Source organism: Trachemys scripta, chromosome 5, assembly GCF_013100865.1.
Source record: "Trachemys scripta elegans isolate TJP31775 chromosome 5, CAS_Tse_1.0, whole genome shotgun sequence".
Lineage (NCBI taxonomy): Eukaryota > Metazoa > Chordata > Testudines > Emydidae > Trachemys > Trachemys scripta.
This window is the reverse complement of record NC_048302.1, coordinates 92,264,800-92,283,947: the sequence shown is the minus strand read 5'-3', so window position 1 is coordinate 92,283,947 and position 19,148 is coordinate 92,264,800. Positions and strand designations below refer to the sequence as shown.

The window sequence follows — 19,148 nt, the reverse complement described above, 5'->3', positions numbered from 1 at the left end:
TTTTTGTAATATTCTGTAGAAATAACATACTATCTCTAAAAAGGCTATGTAGGATATATTATATCCAGGACCAGGCTTTTGATGTTCTATTAAATTACCAATATTCTTGCATATATTATCATATATCATGAATCATTATTGGTTCAATATGCATGACTCACTTTCATTTCACACATGTTCTGCATTGGTTGATGGCATGTATGTCAATGCTGAACAGATGTTAATCCCTTTATTTTCATGCTTACCAAACATGTATTAATTACCTGGGAGGTTTGGGGATTTTCTTTTTAAAGATATTTATGTGGACTTATTTTCAAAATTTAAAAATCAATTAGAAAGATAAAAATAGAGTTTGCATCCTTTAAATTCACGCTTTCAACGTTTAATTCCAATTTTCTCAATTTAAAGATCAATATGCAAAGCAACTGCAGACAGTTATTATTTAGCACGTTCCTCTTTGTAAACAGGCTGAGAATTTTTCCATTACTTTTGCAATAAAAAGGTTTTTTTAAATAACTACAAATTAAATTCAATTTTCTGACAAGTTATTTCTGCATATCATCTGTATGGCAGTCTGTTCTTACTACATCAGAATGGTTTACGAAAGGACCAGTAATTCTGCAAAGAAATAGTATCTACTTGCAATCAATCACTATACATGTACATAAATCCAATTATTGTACTGTACTTCTCATTTTATGAATTATCTAAATATAAAGCCCTTTAAAATATAAAATAATGTATTTGCAAATATCTACTGAAGGGAGGCCAGGACTGGAAATAAAATGGGATTCCATGTCAAGATTAATGTGTAATGAGAGAGCTATGCATAGCTTGTGCCACTTTATGCTGGTCATACGCTAGCCAAGGCTTTCCAAACTGGAACAGCAGGGGAGCTACCGGTCCACTGATTTCAAGGAGAGCTGAAGCAGGCCCTTGCTAAGGGCCTGATTCCAAAGAAATGAATGGCAACAGAAGCGGGCACTCAGGAAATTTGCCATTGCCCACACTATGCATGGCTTTAGCCAGTTGTAACAGTTTCACACTTGAGCACTGTACCTATCAAAATTTCAAACAAAACAAAAATAGACAGAACCACAAAATATCAAGAGCAAGACATTTCATCATTCTTTAGTGCTCCATGGCGTATCAGTGTGTGCCATCACTTGCAGCCAAAACAAATTCTTTATATTTGCCACTTGGATAATTTTCTCCATTGGAATACAGTTTTAAAATTAAAATGCAAATAAGATAAACAGACATTTTGAAAATCATGTACAACCAGGACACAACAGACCCCTGACTCCTCCCTCCAATCTTTCTATTATTTGGGCACTAGCAAAATAAGAAATAGGGGTAAGATGCCTAGCATCATGATCTTTAAAGGCCAAATCCTGGCCCAATGAAGTCAATGACATTATTCCCATTGACTTCAACAGGGTGAGAATTTAGCCTGAAACAAGTGTTACACAAACACAGTATTCTGTGACTACATGTATGTATTCATATACTCATTCAATTCCAAGGGATCCTTGTTCACGCAAATTTCCCATGGACATTCATGAGGGTTTGGGATGTGCAAAGGAATGATCAGACCTATATGCACCTTCGAGATCTCACAGTAAAAGCGACTGATGCCGAAGGTGTTCTAATTATATGGAAGAAGACTTTTTTCACATCCTATTTCAGTTTTCTTACCACCAGACTTTTTTTCTTTTAACAAAACATAAATGGTTGCTACTAGTTAAGAGATTTTATTTCCATTGTACCTTTATTGTTCCATTAATTTTTGTCAAACAAGTAAATATGGATTAATAAATGATTTAGCAGCATTGGGAAAAATCATTGGGAAAAAGTTCCTAAGGGAAATATATATTTATTTAAACAACAAATTATGCAATATAGAATCTGATTTTATATATTTTTTAAAACAAGTTCTAATGTTTTGTTACCTCCTAATCCAGGTCTAAGACGATTATCATAACCATCCAGAAGTCTGTCTAGTATTCTTGTAAAGATGGTGATGTTATTCTTAGCTTCATCTTCTAGGGAGTCAGCCAGCACTGATCTAAAACAACATTTTACAAACTAAAATATATGTTTATGTACATTCAGTATGCAACTAATGTTATCATTTAGCTTTGAATGTGTCAGTTGTTGCCCTCTAATCATCTACATTATCCTAATGATGCCACCTTTTCCTTATAAAAATGTACATTCAGGAGTATTCTGAAACATGAAAAATATGTACTGTGTAATGTAAGTGCATACGCATATATTAAACAATGGTTTGGAAACATATGATTCTAAGAAATACAGTTTTAAATGGTCAAGCACTTCATTTTCTAACAACCTCTATTTTCAGCACATATTAAAATACAGTAAATATTGCTTCCTAAGAGCTCAATTAAAAATATGGCTGTTCAGGTACAGAACCCCCCCAAAAAACACCATATGCTTCCACGCGTCATTACTCATGGATTGGTGTCCTTAGTTCCAACACAAACTATCTCCTTGGAGCTGTTGGCCTACTCCCTCACTCCCTGCACACATTATCTCTCGAACAGATACTTTGGTTATGCCTCCACCCAATGGCCATATAACGTACATGAGCAGAAGTACTGACATAAGGGAAAACTCCACTGATCATGCTCAGGGAGTCCTCTGATGTCAGTACATAGTGGGTGGGCACAATGGGGCTGACAGCAGCAAGCAAGCTGGGTGAGAACTGTGAACAGTCTAAGAGCTGTAGTTGATTTTAAATGGTATTTAGAAACAATTCTTGTCTTTCAAAAGACAAGAGTATTTCCCTATGTTTTGCCAGATCCAATCACATCTTATAAAAGTTGGAGTGAAACCATAAATTCACCTATCAAGGAGAGGGTGTGGACCATCTAAATGTATCTGACTTCCTTATTGAAGAAAGAGACCTAATTCTCTCCACTGATCATCTCTTCTTGGAAAACAGCAATAAATCCAATGAAATATGATTCTGCTGTCCAGTCAAGTATGGTGCTGAACATATCACCTGGGTGTGGAAACCCAAACCATGGCTTTTTATACTTTAGTTGTTTCTCCTATATAGAGCCTTCATATTGAAATGTTCTTGTGTAACCAAATTTTAAGCATAATTTATGTGAAATAAATGATATCAGACCATCTTTATTTAATATCAGGGTACAGCATTAGGGCAGTAAAACAGCATGTTAGATGCATTACCAGTTTATACTGTTTTTCAAAAATCTGCAGGTATTTTTATCGTTCAAATTTTTTATTTTTTTGTGCATGCTCATCTTCTGCAACTGCAGTGTTGATCAAGGAATTTTGATTGAACAATTTGTACTATATAAAATTAACACATTTTGTCTGATCTACAGCAAAAGAGATCAGGTGACATCTTTAAATTTCTGACAAAACCACCAAAAAATTAACAAAGAAAGGATTTTCCTTTCACCCTACAATTAAACATCATGGAGGAAGTATTTAAATGTAAATTATTGCAGTCTGTGGTTTCCAAGATACTACCCTTATAATCAAGCATAATCAGTTAATTTACAAACCAAACACCAAGATGTTACATGTAAAATAAAATTAAAAGCTCGGTTTGGAAATTGAAACTATTGTTGTTTTTTCTTCACCTATACTTCGATAGTATGAATATCTGCCTTTTATATTACTCTTATAAAAAGAGAATCATTTCTGAAGTCAAGATGTGATTGAAAAACCCAGTTTAGATAGTTATAGCATGTTAGGATGTAATCCTACAAATTTTATTCACATGAAAGTCCTTAATTAATATCAAAATTGTCTCTTTGATATCAATGGGGTTACTTATGTGAGTAAGGGCTACAGGATTTGGCTCACTGTGACTTAACTAATACTGCACCATGTTTGGGTGCAAAGTATGATAGACGATCTATTTTTAAAAATTAGGTAATTCTGGTCACTGAGAGATAACCACCAGGTAATTGTACCCGACCAAAATAAATGAAGGGATTTTCAGCCGTATGAGGCCCCTATAATTTTGAAAATCATATTACCCAGAAAACCTACTGCAGTCACAATTGAAACAAGTAAAATCAAGTTACAAATTACAATTATTTGCATGTTTACAGAGCGTAGGCAACACTAAACTAATTACGTTTAAAATTACTTTTTGGTATGTTGTCACTTTAGAAATGGAGATCTCTAAACAACAACATGAAAAATTGATTAATCAACCAGGCTATTCTTTTATTATACAGGACTGTGAAGTTGTATGCTATCTCCACCTAGAGGTTTAAAGCTTAAATATCATTTCTGGGGTCTGTTGTGTTGACCAAAAAATAAAAATAAAAAATAAAATAGACAAGCCCTTATTCAAAAATGCCAACATTATTTTAGAAATTGTAGTTTGCTATTTGACTTCACAACAATCTATTGCTTTGGCTACACTGCTGTTCTATGCGAATAGCTTATGACGTAAACTGGCAGTGACATACTGATTCCAATACATCTCTTACCAACTCAGAATGTTACAAAGAAAATATTTAAGGGTGTATTTTTTGTCTTTCAAATGGCTGAATTAAAAACATCAAGTCACCCTTGCAGCAAATTGTTTAAGACAAGTAATTAACTTTACGTTGTCCCCAGAACTCGTTCTGTCACTGCACCTGATCTAGAATCTGCCAAATATTGTATTAAAACAACTAACCAAGACTTTTTATGAAATCTTACCCCCTGCTAGCTTTTATCACCCCTTATAGGACTAGGAGCAGATCAAAACACAATATGCTTCTGTTGAACAGCAATAAGAAACGTTGTGCTCACCTTGTTGGCACCCCCACCCATAAAACGAGAAGAACCAACTGCATCTTGTAGAGTGTTAGTTTCCTCTTCATAGCTGCTCTTTGCAAAACCTAACCATGCAAGAAAAATACAAACCCACTCAGAGCTACAGTGAGTCTCCACCAAGCAAGGCTTTCAACTTAACCAAAGGAAAAATACATGTCACTTCAATGGAGATGAAAAAATACTGGATTCCTGCTGCACTTTCCCCTACTAGCAACTTATAGCTCCATCTTTTGCAAGGATCCTGCTTTGTATAAGCATGTAATGCATAATCAAAAGTGGCACATGAGCAAATGCATCAAATGCTTCTTTTTTTTCTGTAATATGAACGCCCCGACAAGACCAAACAAATAATCGGTTCTTAATCATTCCTCGGTTCATAACAATACTCCGCACCCCACTCTCACCCCAAAATAATCATCATGCCCATTTGCAGAGGTTCAATGGCATGACTATGAACCAACCGGTGCAGCTGCTGCCAAACGCTGAACATGTTGGACAGCCGTTTAAAAAAAATAATAATGGCCATAGACTCGCATCAAAAAGCAAAAAGGGGCAACCACAGTGCAGTGTAAAGTTGCAGAATACAAGGAGCTTAGGTAATGCAACGTCGGGTGCTTGTCTTGTCTGAGGCTAAGAGAGGGGGCCAATGTCGGAGCCCCCCCCCCCTTGTCCATCTCCCCCCGAAGACACTCAGACTTTCCGGGGGTGGGGGCATGCCCAGCAGCGCAAGAAGAGAGGCGATGGGGTCCCTACCTGGGAGCAGCAGCAGGAGGCGCTCCGAGAAGGGGTGGGCGAGGGGGAGTCCCCCCGTGCGCTAGTCTCCAGAGAGGAGGATGTTGAAGATGGGGAAACTTGGAGCCGAATAGCCAGACTGCAGCGGCGTTGCGAAGAGGAGCCGCTCCGGAGTGCTATGTGCGCGAGGAGGAGCAGCGCTAGGCTGCTGGAGGTGGGAGGGGGGCAGGAGGAGGAGAGCGCGCGCGCGCGCACACACACACACAGCTGGCGCGCGCTCCCCCTACCCCGGAGGAGTGGGAAGTGGAATCGCAGAGCTTGCCTCTCCGCCGGCCTGCCGACGCGAGCACTGGGAGCCCGCGCGCTGCCGCAGCGGGGGCTCCCGCGCGCCCGTCAAACCACCTCGGGCAGGGGAGGCGCTTGCCCAGGGTTCCCATACCCACATACAGAGCGCAGGGAATGCTTTGCTGCGCTGCCCTGCAGCGCCAGGCACCCCACCCAGCGCGGGGCACTTCCGAGGAGTGGCAGGGAGCGCCCAGGACCAAAGCCCAACCCCCCTGTCTCCCCCCCACCCCATCTCCTTCGCAGCAGCCGCAGACCTCACCGGGGACTGGGGACACAGCACGGGCCCGCTGTGCGGCCGCCTCCTCCCCCCAGCGAGCTTCTCGGGGCAGCAGCTGCCCCGTGGGAGTCCGATTCTCCCTTGCAGCTGCTCCCTCCGGGCATCCCTCTTGCTGATCTGTCCGGACAGGCCACCGCAATCGTCCCTGCCACCAGCTCGTACCCCAGCTCAACGTGTTCAAAGAAGTTTGCACTGAAAGGGGGAGGAGGGAGAGAGGAGCTGAAATGTGACTTGTGCGGCCGCTGCACCAGCCCAGCAGCAGCGGGAGCGACTGAGGCAAAATAGAGTGGGGAGGAGGGTGGGGTTGTTTCCTTATTTAGCCTTTCACTTGTCAGCTCCATGTGCATTGAAGAGCATGTTATGTAGAGCTCAGCTGCAAAGCCCCCTCCACCCTCTTCTATGGGGTTGTGTTTGATCTTCCTTGTTAGTAGTCTCTGTTTTATCTCAGGAGATGAAATGCAAACAGGGTGATTGCACGAAAGTGGTACCTTCTTCTGTTGATGCATCTAATTTGAGATGAAACTGGCAGACGTCTAAAGGAAAAGAGAGACATAGCTGCTTATAAGGTGTGTTTAGAGTGCAACCCTTGTGAAAATGCAAAGCGGGAAAGAGAGGAGCTGCGTAGTTAATTTCTTTCTTCACGACTGATGAATCATAAGTTAGGATGATCTGAGCATATTAAACATACACGAGACACGACCTCCCCTAATGACAACGCATGAGTAAACGTGAACACACAAATATGGTAAGATACTGAAAAGACACACACAAAAAACAGTAGCTTTGTCTATGCAAGAATAAGTAGGGAAGGAAGAGATCTCTTAAATGCTAAATAATATATGCAGTGGCCTTTTTAACCTCTTAATCACCACTTTCAAAGTAAGTGTTTAATGTGCTATAACCTAAACAAACAATTACTGAGTTTTGTCTGCTTATCTAATTCTCATCCTGTATCATTAATATGCTCTTCCCCACTTGTCTATTGGCACAATCTAATTGAAATTCAGAGAGATGAAAAAGTCTGTCATTTAAACGGAGCTCAGGCTTCAGACAGCTGAGGAAACAAACCTCAACTTTCTACCCAGCTTGCATACTTGCTGTTGCTCTTTTATATCATGTTGTCTTCCTTCTAGTATACAGTCTTTCGTTGATATTGACTGAACTACTCTTAATGGTTTTGCTTATTATTTTGGATTTTCTACCATGAGTAGATCATGCTTTGTTTGGTAATTGAAGAACTAGATTTATTTTCAACCTTGCCTTATTTTCATTCTTAAGAAAACATGAAAATACGAGGAAGAGCTAAACAGCACCATGCCCAACATTTGTGCCTTTTCTTGGCTTATCTCACCCCACTCTAGCTGCTTTTTCGCCGTGCCCTTCAACCTGCTAAGGCAAGACTCAACTGCTTCAACTGTATTCCAACATCACTACTCTTGCTGTTTATTACCTTTTGCAGGAAGTATTTGTACCCAGGTTTCATATTTACTCCTAGCTTCCTAAGTAAAAGGTCAAATTTTATGTAAAATTTGAAAAGAAAAATTCAGTATATTTCTGACTACAATACAGCTAGTTGAAATTTTCATTTTTTTTCTACAAACGCTATTCCTAATACTTCAAACATGTTTTTAATTTTGAAGTCTTTTACCAGTGTAGAAAAAGATTTGACTAGTTATTTGTCCAGACTATTTCTATGGGCCTAATACAGGGATCAAATAAAAGCAAGAGTTACTAGCAACCAGTACCAATTATTTATGGCCAGCAATTATATTACAAATGTAAAAGAGAGACTTTTTATTATGGTCATTGTTACTCTCCTCTGTACACATTTTTAAATATTGGTACTTCTTCAATTATACAGGGGCAGCTACTGCTACAATCAAGGAAATTACGAGGGAATTTCTAGCACAGAATTGTTAACTTAGTTAATAGGTTAGTTTCCTCTGTTTGTAAATGCCAATCTAGACACACCACAAAAGTTTGTTCTAGGACATACAAATTTGTAGTGGTGTCACCCTGGTCAACTGAGTGGTTAGCATATGGTACAACTGCAAGATCAAGCCATTAATTTACTGGTGACTCTTGTTATGTCTCCTCCTCTCATGCCTTGGCACAGTTACCATCACCTTTAAATTGCTCTATTTTTTCTCTTTTGTATTTGTTTATTTTTCATCTTTATCTTGATTTTCTTTTTATGTGGTTTTTTCGCTGTTTTACATAGGTTGTATCTGTTTTCTTTGTTGTCTGCTGCTCCCAAGTGGTAGACCCTATACTTTCTCCCTCTAGCCCTCCTCTAGTGGTTCTTCTTTTGCTGACTTCATGTTGCTCTGATTGGTAGATTTCTGACCACTGGTGTGTCTACTGGGCTACAGCTGAGCTGAGCCAAAAGTTGCAATGGGGGAGGTCTAGGTTGGATATTAGGAAACACTATTTCACTAGGAGGGTGGTGAAGCACTGGAATGGGTTACCTAGGGAGGTGGTGGAATCTCCTTCCTTAGCGGTTTTTAAGGCCCGGCTTGATAAAGCCTTGGCTGGGATGATTTAGTTGGTGTTGGTCCTGCTTTGAGCAAGGGATTGGACTAGATGAGCTCTTGAGGTCTCTTCCAACCCTAATATTCTATGATTCTACTCATAGCTGTAGGAGCATATTTGCAGTTGAGAACAAGGCAATACTTTCCACATATTGCTTTTCCTCTTCTTTGCCCAATGTCTTCCGAGATTAGTTTACTGGGAAACACTGCCTTAGTCTGTTGATTAGCCTATGTGCCAATGAGTGGCTGAAACAAAAGCATATTAATACATTTCAGTCAGGCTGATGTATTAACTTTTATCTTTACTTCATATTGACTTACATAGAATTTAGTTAGCTGATCCTCACTCTATTCTGAACTCAACTGGTCATTTTAGAATGTCTTGATCCAGAACTGTGAGGAATGACAATCATACCCAAGAATAAGGAAATATAGTGAATTGGAAATTTTGTAGTCAATATTTCATTAAGTGGAAATGTAGGTTTGAGTGCATTATTTATTTAATCATTTGTTATTTTAAGAGCCAAATTATTATACCTTTTATTCATGTCAAGTAGTACCCTGCTTAACAAATAATTCTATTTACCTCAATGGAGCAACTAGTGGAATCATTGTGAACCAGTGTATCAGAATCTGACCCTAAATGATTTTGCAGAAACAAGTACTGACTTCTGTTGAAACCAATATCAAGATTTCTTAAGGTGAATGTTACAATGACTCATGTATGAGGAGGGAAACTACTCCTAACCATTTATCTTGGGAAGAAAATCATGGAAGTGTTCACAAACAAGAGTCTTGGCAATTTATTCTTATGTGGAAGGTATGAGTCTCTGAAGACAGAAGTGGAATAAAGACTTTTCACAGTTATGCACTTTCCCGCCAAACACCTTCTTCATTTAATCAAAACACTTAAAACTAGAGTCCTCTCTAAGATTTACGTGTGGGTTGCATCAAGAAGTGGGAAAATACTTGTGAAAATTCTACAATTTGCTAATAGATTCTGTAGGATGTAATACAATTCTATCAGTCACTATTAGATTCTCTAGGGATGCTGCCTAGCCTGTATTATGCCTTGGTGTTAACCCCTCCCTCCAAATCACTAACCTCTAACCAAATCACTGACCTCTAACTTGTAGGGATTTAGATAAAGGTGATCACCCTTAACTGGAGGAATTAAGTCCACTGCAGAGTAACTGGAATTAAATTCAACAGTTGGACATTAATATCAAAAGTTTCATGACTCTTTCATGCAAATAACAACCACCTTATGTACTCAGTGCTGAATCACAGAATCATAGAATATCAGGGTTGGAAGGGACCTCAGGAGATCATCTAGTCCAACCCCCCAGCTCAAAGCAGGACCGATTCCCAACTAAATCATCCCAGCCAGGGTTTTGTCAAGCCTGACCTTAAAAACCTCTAAGGAAGGAGATTCTACCACCTCCCTAGGTAACCCATTCCAGTGCTTCACCACCCTCCTAGTGAAAAAGTTTTTCCTAATATCCAACCTAAGTATCTGAGCTCCTCCCAGACTAATGTATTTTTCCTCACCATTCTCCAGTGGGTAGGGAAGTATTATTATCCTCATTTTACTGCTTATGTAACTTGCCTGAAGTCAAGCAGGAAGATGTGGCAGAGAAGGAAATTGAACGTATCTCTCAAATCCCAAATTAGTGCCCTAATCACTAGACTACTCTTCCTGAGCTCACCCTGACCTAACCTCATACTCTATATGCAGCATTAAGATTCTCAGTCTTTTTTGTCAAACAAGCAGGCCTGTACAATGTGAGCTAATGGAGAATCACTTTTAGCTATGAGTAGAAATGAGGCTTTTTAGACTAGACTAATTTCTCCTCCCAAGACAATCATAAAACACTTCATCCAGTAGAGGGCAAAACAACATACACACTAGCCAGGATATTGAAGTGAAGATGATCACCACAAACATTTATGACTCCCATTCAGGAAAACTAGTTGCCAGCTCTGTAATGGAGGAGAGGGAATAGGTGGCCTTGTAATTTTCTCCATCTACATATTTATTTTTTACACTTGTATAAACAGTGGTGAGCTGGAGCCGGTTTGCACCTGTTCGCAAGAACCGGTTGTTAAATTTAGAAGCTGGTATAGAACCGGTTCCTAAAGGGGTGGGTGGGTGAGCAAACTCCAGTCCGCAGGCCACATCCGGCCCGTGGGACCGTCCTGCCCAGCCCATCTGAGCTCCCAGCGGGGGGGGCTCCCCCGGCGCCTCCTCCGCTCCCTCCCCTGCAGAGCCCCAGCGCGCCGCGCTGCCAGCACCAGCGCTCTGGGCAGCTCTGCAGCTCCTGCTCCTTTGATCGGCATGGTAAGGGGGTGGGGCTGCGAGCTCCAGTGGCCGCGTGGCATCCTTACACAGCAGCATGGTAAGGGGGCTGGGCCGGGGCTGGGAGGAGGGGTTGGATAAGGGGCAGGAAGCGGTTGGAGGGGGCGGGGGAGGGGCGGTCAGGGAACGGGGGGAGGTGGGGTAGGCATGGGCATTCCGTGGGTCTGTCGGGGTGGTGGAGGATGGGGTCGGGGCAGTCAGGGGACAGGGAGTGGGACGAGTTGGGTCGGGGTGGAGTCCTGGGGGGCAGTTAGGGTGGGGGGTCTTGGGAGGGGGTGGTCAGGGGACAAGGAACGGGGGGGTTGATGGGTTGCAGGTTCTGAGGGGGGCAGTCGGGGGCAGGACGTGGGTTGGGGTCGCATGGGTGGGGGGAGAGAGGGAGACAGGCACGTGGAGCTTGTACTCAACGCGCAGTTCCCTACCAGGTCTTCGGTGGCACTTCGGCGGCGGGCGGGGGGGGTCTTCACTTGCTCCAGGTGAAGTACCTGCTGCCGAAATGCTGCTGAAAACCCGGAGCGAGTATTCACAACTCCCCCCACCCCCCGGCCGCCGAAGTGCCGTCGGGGACCCGGTAGGGAACCGGTTCTTAGGATTTTGGGAGCTCATCACGGAGTATAGACTGTGGACAGAGGGAGGCAGTTAGGCAACTCACACAAAGCATGTTTAAGGTAAAATACTAAGCAATGCTAGACTTTTGTCCTGTATAAATATTCCAGAAAGCAAAAAGTGTGAACATATTCTAGCTTTAGAACTATTTTGAGGCTTTTAAATTATTTCAATTTAAATTATTTTAATTTTTAATTTTATCAAAGTTGCTTTCCAGGAATATAATGTGTACTATCTTGTGTTTGAGGAAAAGCTGTAAGGATTTTAATTTACAATAGCATTTCAATATCCTATTAAAATCATTACAAGAAACATTTAAATCTAATTCCTTGGCCATGTTTTGCAAACTCTATCTCACACATGATGCTGAAGAAACAATGCTTAACTGGAAGGTTGCTTCTTCTTGATGCAGTTATTTGCTCTGTTTTGAGCAACTTCAGAGCTGTTCTAAGCAACTTCAGAGCTGTTCTAACTTGTAGAATCTGGCAACTGCTCCCAAGAGATGGTTCTGCAGCTGGGAGCCTCCTGGGTGTGGCTGTTTTGATGGTACCCCTTTCCCCCCCATATACTTCTGACATGCCCTCTAGACTGGCACCAGAAGGGAGCATATAGAGACTGCTATGCTGGATCTATTCTACCTGGGAATTCCCTCACACCAAGGGAATCTCCAAGCAGATGGTTAAGGTGGCTTTCCATTTTCTTTGCATTGCAGATGAAACAGGGAGCCAGAAATTGGCCTATGGGTGGAGCAAGATTATCTCCAGTGCTGAATCTCTAAAAGCCAGAATCTGTTCCCATAAAAGGCAATGGGCATTTTGCCATTGACTTCAATGACAGCTGGATGAGGCTGTGACATAGGGTGTAAAAGAATGAAGGAATACAGAGAAAAAAGTTCAGTTTGTCTTTTGTCAGGTCACAATTCAGACTTTCACCTCTACACGTCAAAGTCTCACACAGCTTCTCTGCTTTGCATTTATTGGGTCTCAGCATTTGGCAAATACCAGTCTAATTAATTGTATAATGTATTTGCTGTATAATGTATTATATTTGCCCAGTAGGATATCATCAATGACAGAGCCATGCAGGATGTTATTTTTAAAATGCTGCCATTTTTTCATCTCCTTACATCCCAGGTGAGTGCCCATGTCACTAGGCTATTGTTGGGGTGAGGGGGCTCTCCCTCTCACTCACATTTTTGCCAGTAAAATTGGAAAGGCCTCATTTTCATCCCAATGCAGAATGAAACCAAACTGTTGAAACCTCAGAATTTTTGACAGAAGGGAATCCCCATCCCCCACCCCTCCCAACAATGGTCAAATGGCAAATATATTCCAGCCACTGGCAAGCAACGAATAGATAGTAAATCTTTGAGATATGGGAAAGGTTAATGGGAGACCAAAATAAGGAAATAAAATGTTCTCAATTATTTAGTTAGGGACTTTGATATTGAAGGCTAAAAGGGGAAAACAGAAGTTCAAAGACATCTGGGTATAGAACAGTATCTCACGGACAGAAAAATGTAAAGCACAAAGACTTTTTAGTAGATGGGCTTTACAAAATAAGGCAGCTGTGTAGAAGCAGAAGAGATGAATTTTGATTCCACTGAAAAGTACCATTTGTTGGCAGATTTTTTGTTTAACCTGCAGTGCTCATTCAAGCAAAACAATTGTGTTCAGTAATTTCCCCCACTTTTTAACTCTTACAAATGAGTTGAATAGAGATAAAGAGAAAAAAACAAAAACTGAATTCCTCACTTGTTCTACAGGGACAGTCCAAGAAAGTGCAAGCCCTGCCAACGTGTCACAACCTTGCGTCAAAGGAGCCGCCATCTTCAACATTCAGTGCATGGCCTCTGAGACTGCAACTACGGGTGCTGATTAGATAAGGGGGTTTTATTTTTATATTTATTTATTATTTTATTGTGATCAGGAAAAGTTTAGATGACCAGGCAGCAATCAGATTACAATAGCTTTTCAGTGCCATTGACCAGGAATGGATTTGCACTAGTGGCCTTATAGTTTGTAACTCATTACCAATCTCATCCAGTCTCATATGAGATTCAATTAATACCAGCAATATAGGCCATTTTATGAAAAATATAACTCTGACAGTGTACAGACTGTGTACAGACTGGTAACTGAACATATGCATGCAGCATTGGGTTACCATTCAAGTCTTCCCAGGTCAGAAACATCCTTAGTTGACCTAAGGAGCAGCTGTACTCACTCAACCAGAAGAGGGAGCTGGCAAGTGCTTGAATAGGCCTGATATATTCTATCCAGCAGAGGGCAGTAGAAAACATGAAAAAAAAAAAAAAAGAGCTCATTGCAGAGTTCTATTGTGTAGTTATATATGCAGTTAGGTAGGTAGTTTTTAATACTGCATTTAATATTAATAAGCAATACTATTACCTTTTCACTGAGATTTATTGAATAGATGCATCCTAATTTGAAGTAGGGTGACCAGACAGAAAATATGAAAAATCGGGACTTGGGTGGGGGGTAATAGGAATCTATAGAAAAAGACTCAAAAATCGGGACTGTCCCTGTAAAATCGGGACATCTGGTCACCCTAAATTTGCAGTAATATTCACTTGGAGATTTAGGTAAGTGAAGGGACTCTCAAAAGAACACATGAAAATAGAAGCTCAAGTTTTCTTCTGATTTGGAAAATACTGATATATTTATTTTAATTTATTTAGATTTAAAATAATAGAGATGCCTACCCAAAGCTAGTACCCTAACATGGTGATACAGTAATTACGATTTCAATTACATCCCAGTAGCAGCCATCAGTTCCATGGGAACTTAGGCACCCAACAACCTCTCAAAAAGCATACCACAGGCCCTCAAAAAAAACTCTCAAAGAGCCATATTTTGAAGCATGCCTGGAAAGTCCCCAACTCGAGCTATTTTGAAATAAGTGGGAGCAAGTTCCAGAGTCTGAGCATTCTCACAGAGAATGCCCTGCTGTTCCCTCCATCTTGTTTTATACTGAGGAGGATCCAGCTGGAGCACCTCTGCTGATTGCCGCCATGGCAGTATGGCCCAGGGACAGAGGTGACCCCTTGGGTAGACAAATCCCTCCTCAAAAATTCACCACTGCTGGAATGCATACAGAAGAATTGCATCATAATGGCTAGGCAGGTGGCAAGTTGTGTTCACTGCTACTGACTAGCTAAGAATTGCACACATTTTGTTAGACACATTACCCTCTCTACCCCTCTCCCACTACAGGCTATGCGTTGGTCGTGTCCTCCTGTTATATCTTGTCTTTAGACTGTAAGCTATTTGGGTCAGGGATGGTTACATATTACAGCCCAGATTCACAAAGGGATTTAGGTGCCCATTTGACCCACAACCCCCCACACTCAGCTGCTACCCAACCCTGTAGGCACCTAAGCTCATTTGGTGCCTACATTTTCACTGTAAAAGTTATTAGGCACCTGAATTTCTGCCTCATGAAAGCCCACAGATAAGCCAAGCTCCAAAGGGGTGACAGAGACTGCCTAAGAGATTAAACACTCTTAAAAATAAAAAATAATTGATTCAGTCTGTCCTCAGCGAAGGAGAGGATAAGAACTATTTTTCTTTGTTTGGAGAAACTCTTATATACCACAAGCAGGGGAAGGACTCTGCCTGCCCAGATTTGGGTACCTAACTCCGACAGACAAGTGGGGCTCAAACACACCCCTCTCCTCAGGTCTTCTCATTGGCTAGTTTATGTGGCTCCTTGCCTAGAATGCTGGCTTTTGTGGCTCCCATTCTTAAGGACCTCTCTCCCCCCATGCATTATATAGAGAGCTTGGGCACCTAACTCAGGGTCTGTGAATTCTCCTGGGTGGTTAGATGCATAAGAGTTAGAAGTTGCAATGTTTAGCATTGCAACACTTATGTCCCTTTGTTGGCCTAGGCTCATCTGTTTGTTCAGCAGCCCACACAAGGAGGCTCAAATCAGATTGTGGCTTTTAGGCGCTACTATAATATAAACGTTTAATACTAATACTTCTATTAATAGCCTTACCCCCAATTACTTCTCAAAAGATTTGAGAGGCCAAATGATTTTTTAAAATAGAACATAATTTAGAATTGCTATTTTCCAAGAAGCAAAATAATCTAACTTGTATTATAAAGTGAAATAAAACATTCAAATATCTCACAGAAAGCTTCAAAAAGCAAATAAAAAGCAGCATTATTTTACTGGAGAAATAATGCAACATGACCTGTGAGGATGGATAATTACTCTCATTCAGCAAGTCTACCCTTATCAATAAGTAGTGTACAAAATACTAGCCACCATTTTTTAGTAAAGATAGTGTAAAATGTCACCAGGCCAATGTGCTTTTATCATACCTATGTTGATCACCTGGTTACATTTTTGTGCAGACCCTACTAGAATGCTTCAAAAAAGGTACCCAGTTTGCTTAACCAAATAGAATGCCTTTCAGTTTCTGCCAGCAGGGTCTACACAGGGCAGTTAGAGAGTTACATGTTAGAGTGCTTTACAAAATCACACCTCTCTGGAGTGCTTTGCCGGGCTGTGTAGACAATCGCTGAGCATTTAGCACTGAAGTTACTTCCAGTTTTCATTATTAGTGCAATTGGATGCCGATAAGATGCATAAAAAGCAAACACCCCTGTGTTTTAAAAGGTGGTATGCTTTTGTCATGGAGATTGTCATGCTTAGCTCCTGTGAAAGTGTATTTAGCGCTGGGAGAGGATTAGATGTGCTTATTTGTTTACAGAATCAGGGACACAGTTACAGTTCAACTAATAACTAGCCCCATATTAGAGGCTTGATTTATGCAGGTTTTGTTTGTTGAAAGTGACATATTCTAGTTTATAAATAAAGTTGACTCCTTATGTTTTCATTACCAAGAAAAAATAAAAATCAATGATCATCTTCCTCATGCGCAACTTTGTTTCTGCTGAAAATCCAGGTTTCCAAAATAAATTGAAAATTATGTTTTTATATCTAAAACTATGTACTTGTATAGCCTGCCAGTCAGCATAGTACCAAAGCAATGTTTTTATTTTAATCAAATACTACATGTCTGTTACTACACCGTTCACAATGCTGCTTTAAGGTGAATGGGTATGCTTCCCCTTTAAGCAGCATGAAATGTGTGGGAGCAGGGTTACATATGTCACACAAGTTTATACATTTCTTCAGGGATCCAGCCATTTAAAAATTCTTCCCTCACTCAGCTAGAGAAAAGCCTGTCCTCCAACTTTATTTGCATAAACCTAATTACTCCTCCCAGGAACAAGGACAGGCTTAGGTAGCCTCAGGAACCCAAATTAATTAAAGGCAGTTTCCTTTGGGCCAAATTGTGACACCCTTACTCATGCTTAGTGCCATTCTGAGGGGAAAATTCCACCATTGAATATGAAGTAGTCACCTTGGACAGAAAACCCTGAAGCTTGTGGAACTCCTGTAGTTCAGTTGGCTGTGTTACTCCAAGTAGGGTTCTCCTGCCTATCAGTTCCATATCAGAGTAGGATGTGCAGAGTGAGTGACTTCTTCATTCAGGTGTGGAATAACCCAGGCATCTGAAAAACACTTACACCCTTCACCACTGATTTTAAAAAGCAGTTTGGGAGTGGTGCAAGAAGTCAGCATCCTATGGGAAACAGGTGGGGAAGGGGAGGGAAGAAAGGAAAGGGGAGAAGGCAAGGGCTAGTGGGAACATTTTGATGGATTATGAATTTCCAGATGTTAGAAATTGTATGAATTGTAGATTTCTGTTTTCAGCACAAGGTACATGTGAATCTGGTCTTATCCACTTAGGAATTGCCTAACTTCTAGATCGGGATGGGCAAACTACGGCCCAAGGGCCGGATCCGGCCCCTCAGAGCTTTGGATCCGGCCCAAGAGATTGCCACCCCCGGGCCACTCCTGGAAGCGGCCAGCACCACGTCCCTGCGGGGAGGAGGGGGCAGAGGGCTCAGCGTGCTGCCCTCACCTGTGGGTTCCACACCCGAAGCTCACATTGCCCACGGTTCCCCATTCCCAGCCACTTCCAGGAGCGGCACAGGGCCAGGGCAGGCAAGGAGCCTGCCCTGGCCTCAGTGTGCGCCGCTGCCACCCCGGAGCCACTCCAGGTAAGCGGCACCGGTCCGGAGCCCACACTCCAAACCCCTCCTGCACCCCTGCCCTGAGCTCCCTGCCACACCCCACACCTCTCCTTCACCCCAACCCCCTGCCCTGAGCCCCCCTTGCACTCCAACCCTCTGCCCTGAGCCCCCTCGTACACCCCAAAACCCCTCCTCCACCCCAACCCCCTACCCTGAACCCCTTCCTGCACATCACACTCCCTCCCACACACCAACCCCCTGCCCCAGCCCTACATTCATGGCCCTGCATACAATTTCCCCACCCAGATGTGGCCCTCGGGCCAAAAAGTTTGCCCACCCCTGTTCTAGATGCTTAGCTAGCCAGTGGGATCCACAAAGTCTGGGTTAGATGTCTAGGCTCTTTATACAATGCATGGGGAGAGACAGGAACCTAAGAATGGGATCCTCAATTGCCAGTACATGAGGTGGGAAGCCACCCAAGCTAACCAATAGCATATGTAGAAGAAATTGGTGTGTCTAAAGCTCCACCCCATTCTGAGTGTTAGGCTGGACTGGAGGGAAGCACATATCAGTTTGGAATCCACAGTGAGGAACTCTGTCCTACAGTTAGGTGCCTAAGCCGTTCTTGAAAGACTAGCAGTAGCAAATGCCTTAATCCACCCAAAAGAAGTCAGTGAGGTGGCGGCAGTTGCAGTCTGCTTCCACTACTCCACAGGTTAAAAGGGAGAGACTAAAAAAGAGTGAAATCCAATAAGATTTTTTTTTTTTTAATTCAGACAACCACCATGCAGCTCCAGAAACAGTCACAGCAGAAGCCCCAACCCAGTAGTATCATACATCCTCTTCAACTAACAGGAAGCAGAAAATGTTTTTAAACTCAAAGACTACAACTCTCAGCCTGCAATTCTGGATCTAGCAACACTACATATTCCCCCATCTCAGAACAATAATAATAGCAAGTTAGTGTATTAACACCAGTTTAGTTTTTATTTATTTACTAATTACTTAAAAGAAATGGTAATGTAACTATAATTCGAACACTAGTTATAAGAGACTTAACCTCCTTTTCCTTTATTACATAACAGTCTCTAGTCCATGCAGGTGGCTGACTGACAGCATGTCTGTCAGGTCCAATACACTGGCGATTATCCTGTATTATCAGTGGGAAAGTAAAATCATCAGGATCAGTTAGATGATCTAAAACACCTTTGCCTCACTATTGGTAAGCAGATACGAAATGAGTAGCTATACATATCTGACTATCTGATAGCTTTTAACCATATAGTCCTTTTTCTCTCCCACAACAATTGTCAGTGGAGATGTGAACCTGTGTCTCCTGTTTCTAAGATTCTAGATTTTTGTATTCCTGGTTCACATTTGAATTTCAG

At 41.7% G+C, this 19,148-nt stretch overlaps 1 protein-coding gene across 1 annotated transcript in view; it reads right to left on the bottom strand.

The window, feature by feature from the left end:
• The window catches only part of GABRA2 (gamma-aminobutyric acid type A receptor subunit alpha2), an 83,023-nt gene extending 77,298 nt beyond the window's left edge, over positions 1–5,725 (bottom strand). The window contains exons 1-3 of the mRNA XM_034772576.1: positions 5,587–5,725; positions 4,810–4,898; positions 1,953–2,068 (exon numbers count right to left, since the gene is read on the bottom strand). Of these exons, the coding sequence (XP_034628467.1) occupies positions 1,953–2,068; positions 4,810–4,880 (187 nt within the window). The 5' untranslated portion in view covers positions 4,881–4,898; positions 5,587–5,725. The remainder of the gene's footprint in view (positions 1–1,952; positions 2,069–4,809; positions 4,899–5,586) is intronic.
• Positions 5,726–19,148: the final 13,423 nt, after the last annotated feature.